This window comes from Notolepis coatsorum (assembly GCF_963971535.1).
Source record: "Notolepis coatsorum genome assembly, chromosome: 13".
NCBI lineage: Eukaryota > Metazoa > Chordata > Actinopteri > Aulopiformes > Paralepididae > Notolepis > Notolepis coatsorum.
Window position 1 is genome coordinate 37,483,872 of NC_140177.1, and position 13,530 is coordinate 37,497,401.

Sequence of the window (13,530 nt, forward strand, 5' to 3'; positions counted from 1 at the left end):
ACCCTGATGTAAACAAGACGAAAGTCTTTCTCTGGTCTGCATCCCCTTAACAATTGTATGTATTGAGCTGTACTGTACTGTACCCATTCTGCAATCTGTTAATAAAGTTTTCAATCAATCAATCAATCAATCAATCTAAGTTCAGTGGCCTGACTGCAAAACATTTTTTTTTTTTTTTTTTTTTTAGCTTTTTTGGAAATGTTTTCAAGTACCACCAGCAGTACCACCAAGTACCACTAGTGGTACGCGTACCACAGTTTGAGAACCACTGGCCTACACGATATACATGTAATTAACATCTCATATTAATAAGAAAAAGAAAATCACCACAATAGCAATAATAATTATTAATGGTCATTCACACTATAGGGCAGTGTAGAGATATTTATTATCATTACATATTTGGTAATAAATGGCTCTGGGGCAGTGACTCTCAACCCCCCTCCCCATTTTGAAGGGGCTCAGGGAAACCCATCGGAGAAGATCTTGATTGTCCGGAACGACAGAGCCTAAGAAGGTAGAGCAGGTTGTCTGGTAATCTCAATGTTCTCGGTCCGATTCCGGCTCCTCCCTGCAGCGTGTTGAAGTGTCCTTGAGCAAAGACACTTAACCCCTAACTGCCCCTGAAGAGGCACACATTGTAAAGCACTTTGGATAAAAGCTGTTATATAAATGCAGTCCATTTAGTTGTGATTAAGTACAGAATTCCATTACTGTCTATACTGCAACAGTGGAAAGAGTCAAATCTATAATCATAATAGTCATAGTCATAATTTTCCTGGGACCCCCTGGAAGCCCCTCACTGGTCCCTGGCAGGTCCCCAGACCCTCACGTTGAGAACCACTGCACCAGAGCACAAACATCACGTTTAACAACAACAACACGACTGGATACGATTCAAGATGAATACGCTGCAGAAGTCAATGGCTCAGGAGGTAGAGCAGGTCGTCTGGTAATCGGAAGGTTCCCGGTTAGATTCCGGCTCCTCCCTGGCCGGCGTGTTTTTGAGCAAGACGCTAAACCCCCCAACCGCTCCCGATGAGCAGGTAGGCACCTTGCATGGTCACCTTTGCCATCGGTGTGTGGATGGGTAAAATGTGAGGAACAAAATTGTAAAGCGCTTTGGATAAAAGCTGCTATATAAATGCACCATTTAATCTCACATGTGAAGAGCAGGGTCTACCACTACAGTAATCTCACATGTAAACATGTTTCATCTCGCCTTTGTAGTCCATGACTATGATCTTATCTGATGTAAAACCCTGCAGCTTTTCAGTAACTCTACTGCAAGCATGAATTAATAAAGTGCTACTGAGCAACAGTTGGATTGTTACTGTAGCAACCATTCTAATGATTCTAATAGCACCACACTGTGCTGTAGATCCATGTCCGGATAGAAAACACGCATAAAAACCGGTCGTGGGCAAAACCTGCCTGTCTTTTTGCAGTCAAATATTACATCTTGGCACGTCTACAACCCTACAGCTCCAATGGCTTCCCAAACTCTGGGATTAATACTCATTTAAAGTCATTACTATATTTGACTCAATTCAATGACAATTTGTTGCAGTCAGTCAGTCAGTCAGTCAGTCAGTCAGTCAGTCAGTCAGTCAGTCAGTCAGTCAGTCAGTCTACAGTTAGTCAGTCAGCCAATCTCCAGTCAGTCAATCAAGCAGCCAGTCAGCCAGTCAGTCAGTCATCTAAACTCTTCAGAGGCGCCCCTGCCTGTTTGACGAGTGGCCTGAGCACAGAGCCTGTGTTTGTCCTCTCGCTGTCCTCTGTGTAGAGCTGGTGCAGGTGGATGTAGTCGATCACAGAGTCTGGCAGCAGATACTTGACACTCAGCCCCCGTCTCAGAGCCCTGCGGACCTCCGTGGCGCTGGTCTCGTTCCTCACCCACTCCCGCACCTGGAGGAGACGAGAGGGGGTCAGCGGCTGCTGCAGTCTCCCCCAAGAAGATGCTCTGTCCGTGACAGAACCAACAGGCCATTCACAAAAACATACCTAATCCGATTAACCCTTTCACTACCACACTGCCAAATGGTTAACCCTTTCACTGTGACAATACAGAAGGTTAACCCTTTCACTGCCACACGACAAAGGGTTAACCCTTTCACAACCGTTAACTGTCTGTAGTGTGGTAGTGAAAGGTTAACCTTCTGTACTGTGGTAGTGAAAGGTTAATCTCCTGTAGTGTGGTAGTGAAAGGTTAACCTTCTGTAGTGTGGTAGTGAAAGGTTAACCTTCTTTAGTGTGGTAGTGAAAGGTTAACCTTCTGTAGTGTGGTAGTGAAAGGGTTAACCTTCTGTAGTGTGGCAGTGAAAGGGTTAATTCACTATTCAAACTAGAGGGCTTACATGCTTAATTGCTACCTTGTTGACAAGGCATGCTGGTCAAAGTACTGCTAGAACATGACATGTTATGACATTATGTGTCCTAGCTAAACAGCCATAGACTTACCCCCCCAACACACCACAAACCACCTAGTCCAGTCCTTCATGCCAGTAGCCATCAGGCTCCACAACCGTGGGCACGGACTGCTGCCAATTGCTGGATAACTAACGACTAGTGAACTTTGAGAACTGTCTGACTCTAGTCTTTGGTCCTAGTCTTAGGTTCTAGTCTTTTGTTCTAGTCTTTGGTACTAGTCTTTGGCTCTAGTCTTTGGTTCTAGTCTTTGGTTCTAGTCTTTGGTACTAGTCTTCGGCTCTAGTCTTTGGTTCTAGTCTTTGGTACTTATGCAGGTGAACACCAGGAAAGCGGCTGGCCCAGATGGTATAACAGGACGCATACTTAAGTCCTGTGCCAACCAGCTAGCCCCTGTGTTCACCGCCATATTTAATCAATCCCTGGCGGAGTCAGTGGTCCCTGCCTGCTTCATCATCCCTGTACCGAAGAAACCCTCCCCAACATGTCTCAATGACTACAGACCGGTGGCACTCACCTCTGTGGTCATGAAATGTTTCGAGAGGCTGGTCAAGGAACACATTTGTGCCTCCCTCCCCAGTGATATGGACCCTATTTAATTTGCATACAGGACAAACAGGTCCACTGACGACGCGGTCTCCCAGGTACTGCACAGCACCCTCTCTCACCTTGACCGCCAGAAGGGGGGCTATGTGAGACTGTTGTTCATTGACTACAGCTCAGCGTTCAACACCATAGTCCCCACCAGACTGGTGGACAAGCTGATCGAGCTGGGTCTGAGCTCCGCTCTGAGCGCCTGGGTACTGGACTTTCTGAGTGAAAGACCCCAGGCAGTCAGGGTGGGGGTCAGACCTCCAACACCATCACCCTGAGCATCGGGTCCCCCCAGGGCTGTGTTCTGAGCCCCCTGCTGTACTCACTCTACACACACGACTGTGTGGCCAAGTTCAGCTCCAACTCCATAGTGAAGTTTGCAGACGACACGGTGGTGGTGGGGCTGATCTCGGACAACGACGAGAAGGCCTACCGGGAGGAGGTTGAGGTACTGGAACGCTGGTGCCAGGACAACAGCCTGCTCCTGAACATTGGTAAAACCAAGGAGCTGATCGTGGATTATAGGAGAGGACAGCAGGAGACACACACACCACTGAGGATAAACGGGGCTACCGTGGACAGGGTGAGCAGCTTTAAGTACCTGGGGGTCCACATCTCAGAGGATCTGACATGGTCAACACACATAGACACAGTCGTAAAAAAGGCGAAGCAGCGCCTCTACCACCTGAGACAGTTAAGGAAGTTCAGAGTATCTGGGAAGATACTCCAGTCCTTCTACTCCGGAGCTGTAGAGAGCATCTTGACTGGAAACATCACTGCCTGGTATGGAAACAGCACGGCACAGGACAAGAAGGCCCTACAGAGAGTGGTGCGCTCAGCCGAGCGTACCACGGGTATTGCACTACCTCCCCTGCAGGTTCTATACAACAAGAGGTGCAAATCCAGAGCCTGCAGAATAATGAAAGACCCTCACCACCCCAATAACAGCCTGTTCCAGCTGCTGAGGTCAGGCAGACGCCTGCGAACCACAGCTACTAGGACAGAGAGGCTTCGGCTCAGCTTCTTCCCCCAGGCCATCAGAGCCTTGAACACTGAACACTGAGTGCCACAGAACACTGAACTCTCCACACACAAGCGCACATGAGCACACACACGACACGCACGCTGTACACGCTCGCACACTAGCAGCCACTTTAACATGAGCAAGCACACACTCATGATGCACACGCCCACACTTATGGCCACAAAGGAAAGGTCACTTTAAAAATAGTATAGCAACAGTAACAGTGTATTGCACTACCAAAGGACCTAGCATGTCCTCCATGCTCTGTAAATAACTATGTACAAATACCGAGATGCCCCACTATGTTACCTGTTTATTGCACAATGTTGTTTTATTGGATTCTATTATATGTTGTACTACTGTATTGCACATCGTTGCGGGCAAGACCACCCACATTTCATTGTATACTTGTATGCCGTGACAAATAAAACTCTTGACTTGACTAGTCTTTGGCTCTAGTCTTTGGTACTAGTCTTTGGTTCTAGTCTTTGGTTCTAGTCTTTGGTTCTAGTCTTTGGCTCTAGTCTTTGGTTCTAGTCTTTGGCTCTAGTCCCTCACCAGGAAGATGTTCTGTCCGTGACGGGACAGCGTGTCCGACTCGTGGACGGCCTGTTCCGGCTGCAGCCCCCCCCGGCTGACGCAGACCAGGCCGAAGCGTCCCGCCACCTCCTCCACGTGCTCCTCCAGCCACAGGCCCGGGACCTGGAAGGTGTCCAGGAAGTCTGCTCCACACAGCAGCTTCAGCCCAGGAGACGCACCTGGACCGGAGGGAAGTCAAAGTCAAAGTCAGCTTTATTGTCACCTCTCTTAAAGGGGGGCTATGTATTATAAATGTCATTTTTCAGTCTCTAGCATTGTATTATAGTAATAGGAGTTCGTATCAATGTGTTTTAGGGTCTAAATACCATATTGGCGGATTGCTCAGATTCAGCCCAGCCCCTTTCCTCGTCTAGTAAATCAGGTCATATTTTTTTTGAACGGCCAATACGCGTCATATGGCCGCTGGGTAGCGCACAGTGATGCAATTGGCTCTGTGGTTGGAGCTAATGCCCGCCCCCATTCTACCTAGACTGACTGTACACAGCGAAACCATTTCCTCATACTCGAGAGGGAGAGAAAGGAAGAGAGAGGGAGAGACATAGAGAGCACTTGGGGGGGGGGGACCTGCAGCGCGCCACACACGCAAACGGGAGATTGAAAGAAAGAAAAAAAAAAACCACAAGCTGCCGGCGGAGGGAGAGAAAGGAAGAGAGAGGGAGAGAGAGAGGGAGAGAGATAGAGAGCACTTGGGGGGGGGGGGGGGACCTGCAGCGCGCCACACACGCAAACGGGAGATTGAAAGAAAGAAAAAAAAAACCACAAGCTGCCGGCGGACTGTCTTTTTTTTCTCTCTCTCTCTCTCTCCCACCCCCTCCCTCTCTCGCTCTCTCTCTCTCTCTTCCCCCCCCTCCCTCCCTCCCTCTACCAGTGCAGACTGTGTGGCACTGTCACTCAAAGTGCTTATGGGCGGAGCCAGGCCATAACAGCCTGATTTCTTGAGGCTGAAAAATGATGGTTTTGAGTACTTGATTAGAAATATAAAACAATGCATTTTTTTTGAAAAAAACCTTACAAATGTCTTCAATAGACTAACAGGAATTGTGTAAAGTTGCCCAAATAGTGCTAGGAATAGCAATACATAGCCCCTTTAATGTGCAAGACATACAGAGAAATTTAATTGCGTTTCCCCCTTCCCACGGTGTATATAAAAAACAAGATCTAATATAAACAGTAAGTAACATATGGACAGTATACAGGACTATATACAATGTAGACAGTAGCTACGAGAACTTAGAACTATCTCAGGTCAGATAGGTCACCGGGTCAGATAGGTCACCAGATCAGATAGGATAATATGGTCATCAGGTTAATATGATGATTGTTTAGTAAACAATGATCATTGTTTTATTATACATCTACTATTACAAATATACAATCAAAGGGAGGTCAGGTGGCGTATCGGAGATTGCGTTCGTCACCAAACGCCGGAGACGCTGAATTCGCCTGTTCGAATCCAGCTCACAGCTCCGGCGTTGTCACCAGCTTGGCTGGCCGTTCACACTAATACAATTGGCAGTATTAGAGGGTGGGAAAGCTGGCGGGGTGGGTCCGGGTCGTTGTAAACAGCGACTCCTACAGTTCGGTCGGGGCGCCTGCTCAGTGCGGATAGGATCTAAGGGGGGTAGTGTGATCCTTCCACACGTTACACCCTCTCAGACAGTGAGAGTCCGCGCTGCCAGGTGAAAAGAAGCGGTTGATTGGCTAGACGTGTGTCGGAGGAAGCACGTGATAGCCTCCACTCTCCCAGACCGACTGTGGGGGGTAAGTGCGCAGCGACCAGGAAGGGGATTGGGAATTGGCATAACGACTAACATTGGGATGGGAGAAAATCGGAGGAAAAAGGAGAGGGAAAAAAGATCAATAAAAAGAAAAAAAATATATATACAATCAAGATGTGCAACAGCACAGTGTGTTCAGGAACTCTTACACTATTAGTGGACTAAGGACGTATTCACACCATGCAGAAGAAAGGTAGCACCAACAGGGTCAAGCTTAATGAACCAACATGCCATTCACAAAAATATCCCTAATCCGATTAATTCACTACTCAAACTAGAGGGCGTTACATGATTAATTGCTACAGTACCTTGTTGACAAGGCATGCTGGTCAAAGTACTGCTAGAACATGACATGTTATGACATTATGTGTCCTAGCTAAACAGCCATAGACTTATCCCCCCCAATACACCACAAACCACCTAGTCCAGTCCTTCATGCCAGTAGCCATCAGGCTCCACAGCCGTGGGCACGGACTGCTGCCAATTGCTGGATAACTAATCAAGTGTGGGACTATTGAATCCTGCCACTCACTATTGTTCACTACTATTATATATTTTAATGTAGTCCCACACTTCCACCCTCAGCTATCTGTAAAAATGATTATAAATAAAGAAATGTGAGACATTAACTGAATTATATTTGAGCTGGAACCAAACTAGTTTGCATAGCATGTTCTATTCTATATTATATTGTAAACAGCTTCACTAATGATGAACTTAATTAGGCATATTTAACTTACTGCGTTGAAGTCTGGGGAAATAATTATGAATGCTCATTACACCCATTAACCATCCTACAGAAAAGAGCTGTGCGCATCATTCACAAGGTTGGATATCTGGAACATACTCATTCACTTTTCTTACAGTCAAAATTATTAAAATTGACTGATATTGTAATCTATCAAACTGCACAAATAATGTAAAAAGCAAAAAATTATAAACTCCCAGGAAATATTCAAAGACTGTTCAAAGTGCAAGATGGGGGTTACAATTTAAGGGGAACATTTCATTTCAAAAGATACAGTTTTCTAATGACCATGAAGAGTCTTTGTATTTCAATATGTGGAGTAAAATTATGGAACGGTCTGATTGTGGAGTTAAAGCAATGTCAAAACAATGAAAACATAAAACAGTTTAAAATAAAATACAGTCAAATGGTTTTACAGAGGTACAGAGATGAAGAAGGGGTTTGATAACTGGCAGTGTGTATGTGTATGTATGTATATATGTGCATATGTAGGTATATAGTTGTATATATGTATAAAAAATGGCTAGAGGAACTTTACAGGGTAACATAGTTTGGCAAATATTAATAAGGTATTATTAATTTTTTTTATTGTTAACTAAGTAAATGTTTCAATATAAGTCTAGTAATGTATGAATTAGTAAATAAAATATAGTATGTTCTGATAAGTAAATAGGGGTGGGATTAAATAAGTGTATGCTTCTTCCCACTCCTTTTCAAATATGTAAATGTAAAAAATATATAGAAAAAAACGTGTTTGACTTTTTTCTTTGTTCTTTGTTATTTTTCATATACATTTATCATTTGAACGGCTTAAGGCTATATATGCACTTGATGTTTGTTTGTTATGTTGCATATTTGAAATAAACTTCAATCAAATAAAATAAAAAATGTGGCTAATCTCAGCTCATCTCATCAGATTGGCCTGTTTTTCTGGGGACCTCCTGGAACTCTCTCATGGCCTGTGGGGGGCCCCGGACCCCTGGTTGAGAACCACTGCTCTAAACTACATACACGTGTGAGTGACTCTTACTTGTGAGTGGGTTTGCCTTCGAGTCACAATCCTTCCCAGAACTTTGGTCAAACTGCTTTAGTATCTGCCCATAGTGGTACCTAGAGAGGAGAGGGGGTGGGGAGAGAGGGAGATAGAGATAGAGACACACACACACAGAGAGAGGGAGAGACAGAGAGAGAGACACAGAGAGAGAGAGACAAAGAGAGAGAGAGACACACAGAGAGAGAGAGAACACACAATATTCACATTCACATATTTGAAGGGCCACAGACTGCAGCCAGTGGGATCCTCTTTAAAAGAACACAGCAACATTGCGGGAAATGTTCTTACCGCCTTCTCCAGAGTCAGACAAGAAGATAGATACCAATCTCCTCTCTGTGCGTTCAGTAGAAAGCTATCAGGCACTATAGCTCAGCACAAATGAATGGAAGTGGATATGGACCAGTTAGCCTAGCCCAAAAACACCTCTCCCGGAGTTTTAAGCTAGGCTAGTGGTCCATTAATTTGAGCTAAGCTAGGCTCGTAGTCGGCTAGCTTTCTACTGAACGCACAGAGAGGAGATTGGTATCTTCTATCTTCTTGTCTGACTCTGGAGAAGACGGTAAGCACATTTCCCGCAATGTTGGCATGTTCCTTTAATAAAGAAAATCACACCAGGTAAATAAATATATATAACAGGTGAGAGACTAGTCTGAGGAGGGGCTGTCAGAGAGGAAACATGAGAGGAAAACATGAATGAAACAGTCCACTGTTTTGAAGTAAAGCGTCTTACTGGTGTTCTAGCACATTGTGGCATATGCATTTCTGTGCAAGTCTGCATTAAGTATGTATGCGTGTGCAAGTCTGTGTTCGCATGTGCAACTATGTGCATGTTTATCCACATCTGTCTGTACATATAATCTGCATGTATCTATATCACTGTACATTAATACCACAACTCTGTACATACATCTTATTAGCACTATTACATTTACATTACTCAGTAGTACTAATTTATATATTTTATACCCTGTTTAATCACTCATTACTATTGCAATTTACAATTACATTTGCACTCTGGTTGGATGCCAAACTTATTTTTGTTGTACTGTACTTGTGCCAGTGTTGTAGTCGAGTCACTAAATCTCGAGTCCGAGTCTCCAGTGTTTGAATCCAAGTCCGAGTCACCAAAGAAGAGCCTGAGTCGAGTCAGAGTCAAGTCCCCATTACCCTAGTCCGAGTCCGAGTCATCAAGGTCCACTCCACTCTGGCAGTCGAAGAGCTGACATACAAATGAAAAAGGTCTACATTAAACATAAATGACAAGGCGGTCACCATTTCAAAGGGAGTTTATTTACTTTGTGACACAATAGCCAAACAAATGCACTAGCCATCAATATCTTATGCCAAATGATTAGGGAGTATTACAATTAAGATTTTTTGTTAAATAACTGTATTTATCAATTAACAAGTCTGAGTCCTCGTCTGCACCTTCCGAGTCCGAATGTGGTCAATGCTCGAGTCCAAGTCTGAGTCATCAGTGCTCAAGTCCAAATCGAGTCACGAGTCCTGAAAATCAGTCCAGGACTCAGACTCGAGCACTACAACACTGAGTTGTGCTGTATGATGACAATACATTTGAATGTAATCTACAGTGTGTGTGTCAGTGTGACCCGGGTCACAGTGTGTGTGCTGGTGTGTGTGTGAGTATTAGGGTGACCTGGGTCACAGTGTGTGTGTGAGTGTTAGGGTGACCTGGGTCACAGTGTGTGAGTGAGTATTAGGGTGACCTGGGTCACAGTGTGTGTGTGAGTGTTAGGGTGACCTGGGTCACAGTGTGTGTGTGAGTGTTAGGGTGACCTGGGTCACAGTGTGTGAGTGAGTATTAGGGTGACCTGGGTCACAGTGTGTGTGTGAGTGTTAGGGTGACCTGGGTCACAGTGTGTGTGTGAGTGTTAGGGTGACCTGGGTCACAGTGTGTGAGTGAGTATTAGGGTGACCTGGGTCACAGTGTGTGTGTGAGTGTTAGGGTGACCTGGGTCACAGTGTGTGAGTGTTAGGGTGACCTGGGTCACAGTGTGTGTGTGAGTATTAGGGTGACCTGGGACACAGTGTGTGTGTGAGTGTTAGGGTGACCTGGGTCACAGTGTGTGTGCTGGTGTGTGTGAGTGTCAGTGTGACCTGGGTCACAGTGTGTGTGCTGGTGTGTGTGTGTCAGTGTGACCTGGGTCACAGTGTGTGTGCTGGTGTGTGTGTGTGTCAGTGTGACCTGGGTCACAGTGTGTGTGCTGGTGTGTGTGTCAGTGTGACCTGGGTCACAGTGTGTGTGTCAGTGTGACCTGGGTCACAGTGTGTGTGCTGGTGTGTGTGTGTGTGTGTCAGTGTGACCTGGGTCACAGTGTGTGTGCTGGTGTGTGTGTGTGTGTCAGTGTGACCTGGGTCACAGTGTGTGTGCTGGTGTGTGTGTGTGTGTCAGTGTGACCTGGGTCACAGTGTGTGTGCTGGTGTGTGTGTGTGTGTCAGTGTGACCTGGGTCACAGTGTGTGTGCTGGTGTGTGTGTGTGTCAGTGTGACCTGGGTCACAGTGTGTGTGCTGGTGTGTGTGTGTGTGTCAGTGTGACCTGGGTCACAGTGTGTGTGCTGGTGTGTGTGTGTGTCAGTGTGACCTGGGTCACAGTGTGTGTGCTGGTGTTCCAATTTTCCCATTAACCCCAATATATAAATGAGTACTACTGACTACTGAGTAATGTAAATGTAATAGTGCTAATAAGATGTATGTACAGAGTTGTGGTACTAATGTACAGTGATATAGATATATGCAGATTATATGTACAGACAGATGTGGATAAACATGCACATTAAAATTAAGAGAACTATAGATAGTTTTTTTGTAAAGAAACATTTTGCGGTGCTTGTACCCGTCTTATTCCTGTTTACAATCATTTACATAACATCTTAAGAATTTACTAATGTGTATGGGAACTGACAAAAAAGGTAACGGTAAAGGTAATGCTTAAAATGTATTATTGCAGCGACAAAAGGTGCAGTGAAATTTTTTGGGTGCACCTAAATTATGTGCTGGTGCACCTAAATGAAAAAGTTAGTCTGGAGCCCTGCCATACCTGTACCTCCCCTCCCCCCGGACGCCCGGATCTCCCCAAGCGGATCAATAAAGGGATATCTTATCTCATCTCATCTTATCTTTGGTGGATGAACACCAAAAGATGGCCAACAAAACTTGAGATCATAGAAAATGATCAAACCACAAGCGATTTATTCCTATAAATACCAAGTCTAATGGCCCAAATAGAAGTGGAACAAAGTGTGTGTTTGAGGTAAATGTTTGATGAATGTCTGAAGCGGAACAATGACATTGGCAGCAGCAGTCGTTGGGCAGGCTTGTTATTGACTGGGGTTATTAAGAGGACGTTGTCGTTGTAGTGATGAATGAGGTGCTTAGAGGTGACTTGTGACCCGTCATGTAAAGGCTCATAATCCTGTAGATTCATGCATATTTCTCTGTCTTTCTCTTGGTTTACGGGACTAAAATCCCTGTACAAGGCCAATGCCTTGTCTCCACTAGCCAGGGTTTAGTCGTGCTGTGGCCTGTCTGGCCTTGTCTCCACTAGCCAGGGTTTAGTTGAGCTGTGGCCTGTCTGGCCTTGTCTCCACTAGCCAGGGTTTAGTTGAGCTGTGGCCTGTCTGGCCTTGTCTCCACTAGCCAGGGTTTAGTCGTGCTGTGGCCTGTCTGGCCTTGTCTCCACTAGCCAGGGTTTAGTCGTATTGTGGCCTGTCTGGCCTTTTCTCCACTAGCCAGGGTTTAGTCGTATTGTGGCCTGTCTGGCCTTGTCTCCACTAGCCAGGGTTTAGTCGTATTGTGGCCTGTCTGGCCTTGTCTCCACTAGCCAGGGTTTAGTCGTATTGTGGCCTGTCTGGCCTTGTCTCCACTAGCCAGGGTTTAGTCATACTGTGGCCTGTCTGGCCTTGTCTCCACTAGCCAGGGTTTAGTCATACTGTGGCCTGTCTGGCCTTGTCTCCACTAGCCAGGGTTTAGTCGTATTGTGGCCTGTCTGGCCTTGTCTCCACTAGCCAGGGTTTAGTCGTGCTGTGGCCTGTCTGGCCTTGTCTCCACTAGCCAGGGTTTGGAGACACAAACCCAACCATACCATGGCTAGCCCCATCCAGGATGAACATAGCTAATGGAGACACAAACCCAACCATACCATACCATGCTAGACCATGGCTTTTTTTATTTGATTTTATTTGTTTAATTTTATTTGTCTTGCTCTGTGCAATAAGTGTCCGAGAAGGAACAGGGGAAGTAAAAAACTGATCAAGCCCTCCCCCTTCCTTACAATATTTTACATTATAATTTAATACAAATAAAAAATAATATAACAAATAATGAAAAATTTAATAAAAGTACAGTTTTTTATATATCCAATTATCCAAATGAGAAGAAATATGTATTAGGCAGTCACATTACTGCTCAAGCTCCTCTCTCTTATATGTGTCCATAAGTGCTTGTTTATAGCTACCTTAAAATGTATTGATATTATTGCTTAATTTTATACTCACCTCCAGACCATTCCAGAGTGATACCCCACAAACTGCAATGCACATACTTTTAAGAGTTGTTTTAAAGCTAGTGTCCCTCTAAAATTATAAACACTCTCTCTAGCCATGAACATTTTTTGAATGTTGCATGGTAATTCGTTTTTTATTGCCAGAAACATAATTTGTGCAGATTTGAATTTGATTAAGTCCAGGAATTTTAATGTTTGACTCTTTACAAACAGACTATTTGTGTGATCTAAATATCTACCATGATGTACTATCCGTATGTCTCTTTTTTGCAGTGTGCATATATTTTGTAAGTTGCTTTTATAAGTATTTCCCCAAGTTTCAACACAATATGATAGATATGGTACAATGAGTGTGCAATATAATGTATATAGAGTTTTCTGATTCAGGATATATCTAGTCTTGCCCAGTATACCAATACTTCTCGCTAACTTTGAACACAAATATTTTATATGGAGTTTCCAGCTGAGTTTGTGGTCTATTAAAACCCCTAGAAACGTTGTATTTGTTTGTATATACTCTCTCAATTTTTACATGATCAATTTCCAGTTGAGGATCAGTGTTTATTTTACAATTTCCAAATATCATGACGTTTTTTTTTTCTTCAAATTGAGTGATAACTTATTTGTGTCGAACCAACCTTTTAATTTGTCCATTTCTTTGTTTGCCACTTCTAAAAGCTGCTGAAGGTCATCCCCCTTTGTGTCATCCACAAAGACAACAAGTTTCAGTATGTCAGATGGCTAGCCCCAGCCAGGCCGGACATAGCTAATGGTTGTGGCTA

The 13,530-nt window shown here is 44.6% G+C and overlaps 1 protein-coding gene across 2 annotated transcripts in view; it reads right to left on the reverse strand.

The window, feature by feature from the left end:
* Positions 1 to 393: 393 nt before the first annotated feature.
* Positions 394 to 13,530, reverse strand: part of nmnat3 (nicotinamide nucleotide adenylyltransferase 3) — a 38,090-nt gene continuing 24,953 nt past the window's right edge. For both annotated transcript variants that reach the window (XM_084328133.1, XM_084328134.1), the window contains exons 5-7: positions 8,202 to 8,281; positions 4,604 to 4,803; positions 394 to 1,908 (exon numbers count right to left, since the gene is read on the reverse strand). In XM_084328133.1, the coding sequence (XP_084184259.1) occupies positions 1,693 to 1,908; positions 4,604 to 4,803; positions 8,202 to 8,281 (496 nt within the window). In that variant the 3' untranslated portion in view covers positions 394 to 1,692. The remainder of the gene's footprint in view (positions 1,909 to 4,603; positions 4,804 to 8,201; positions 8,282 to 13,530) is intronic.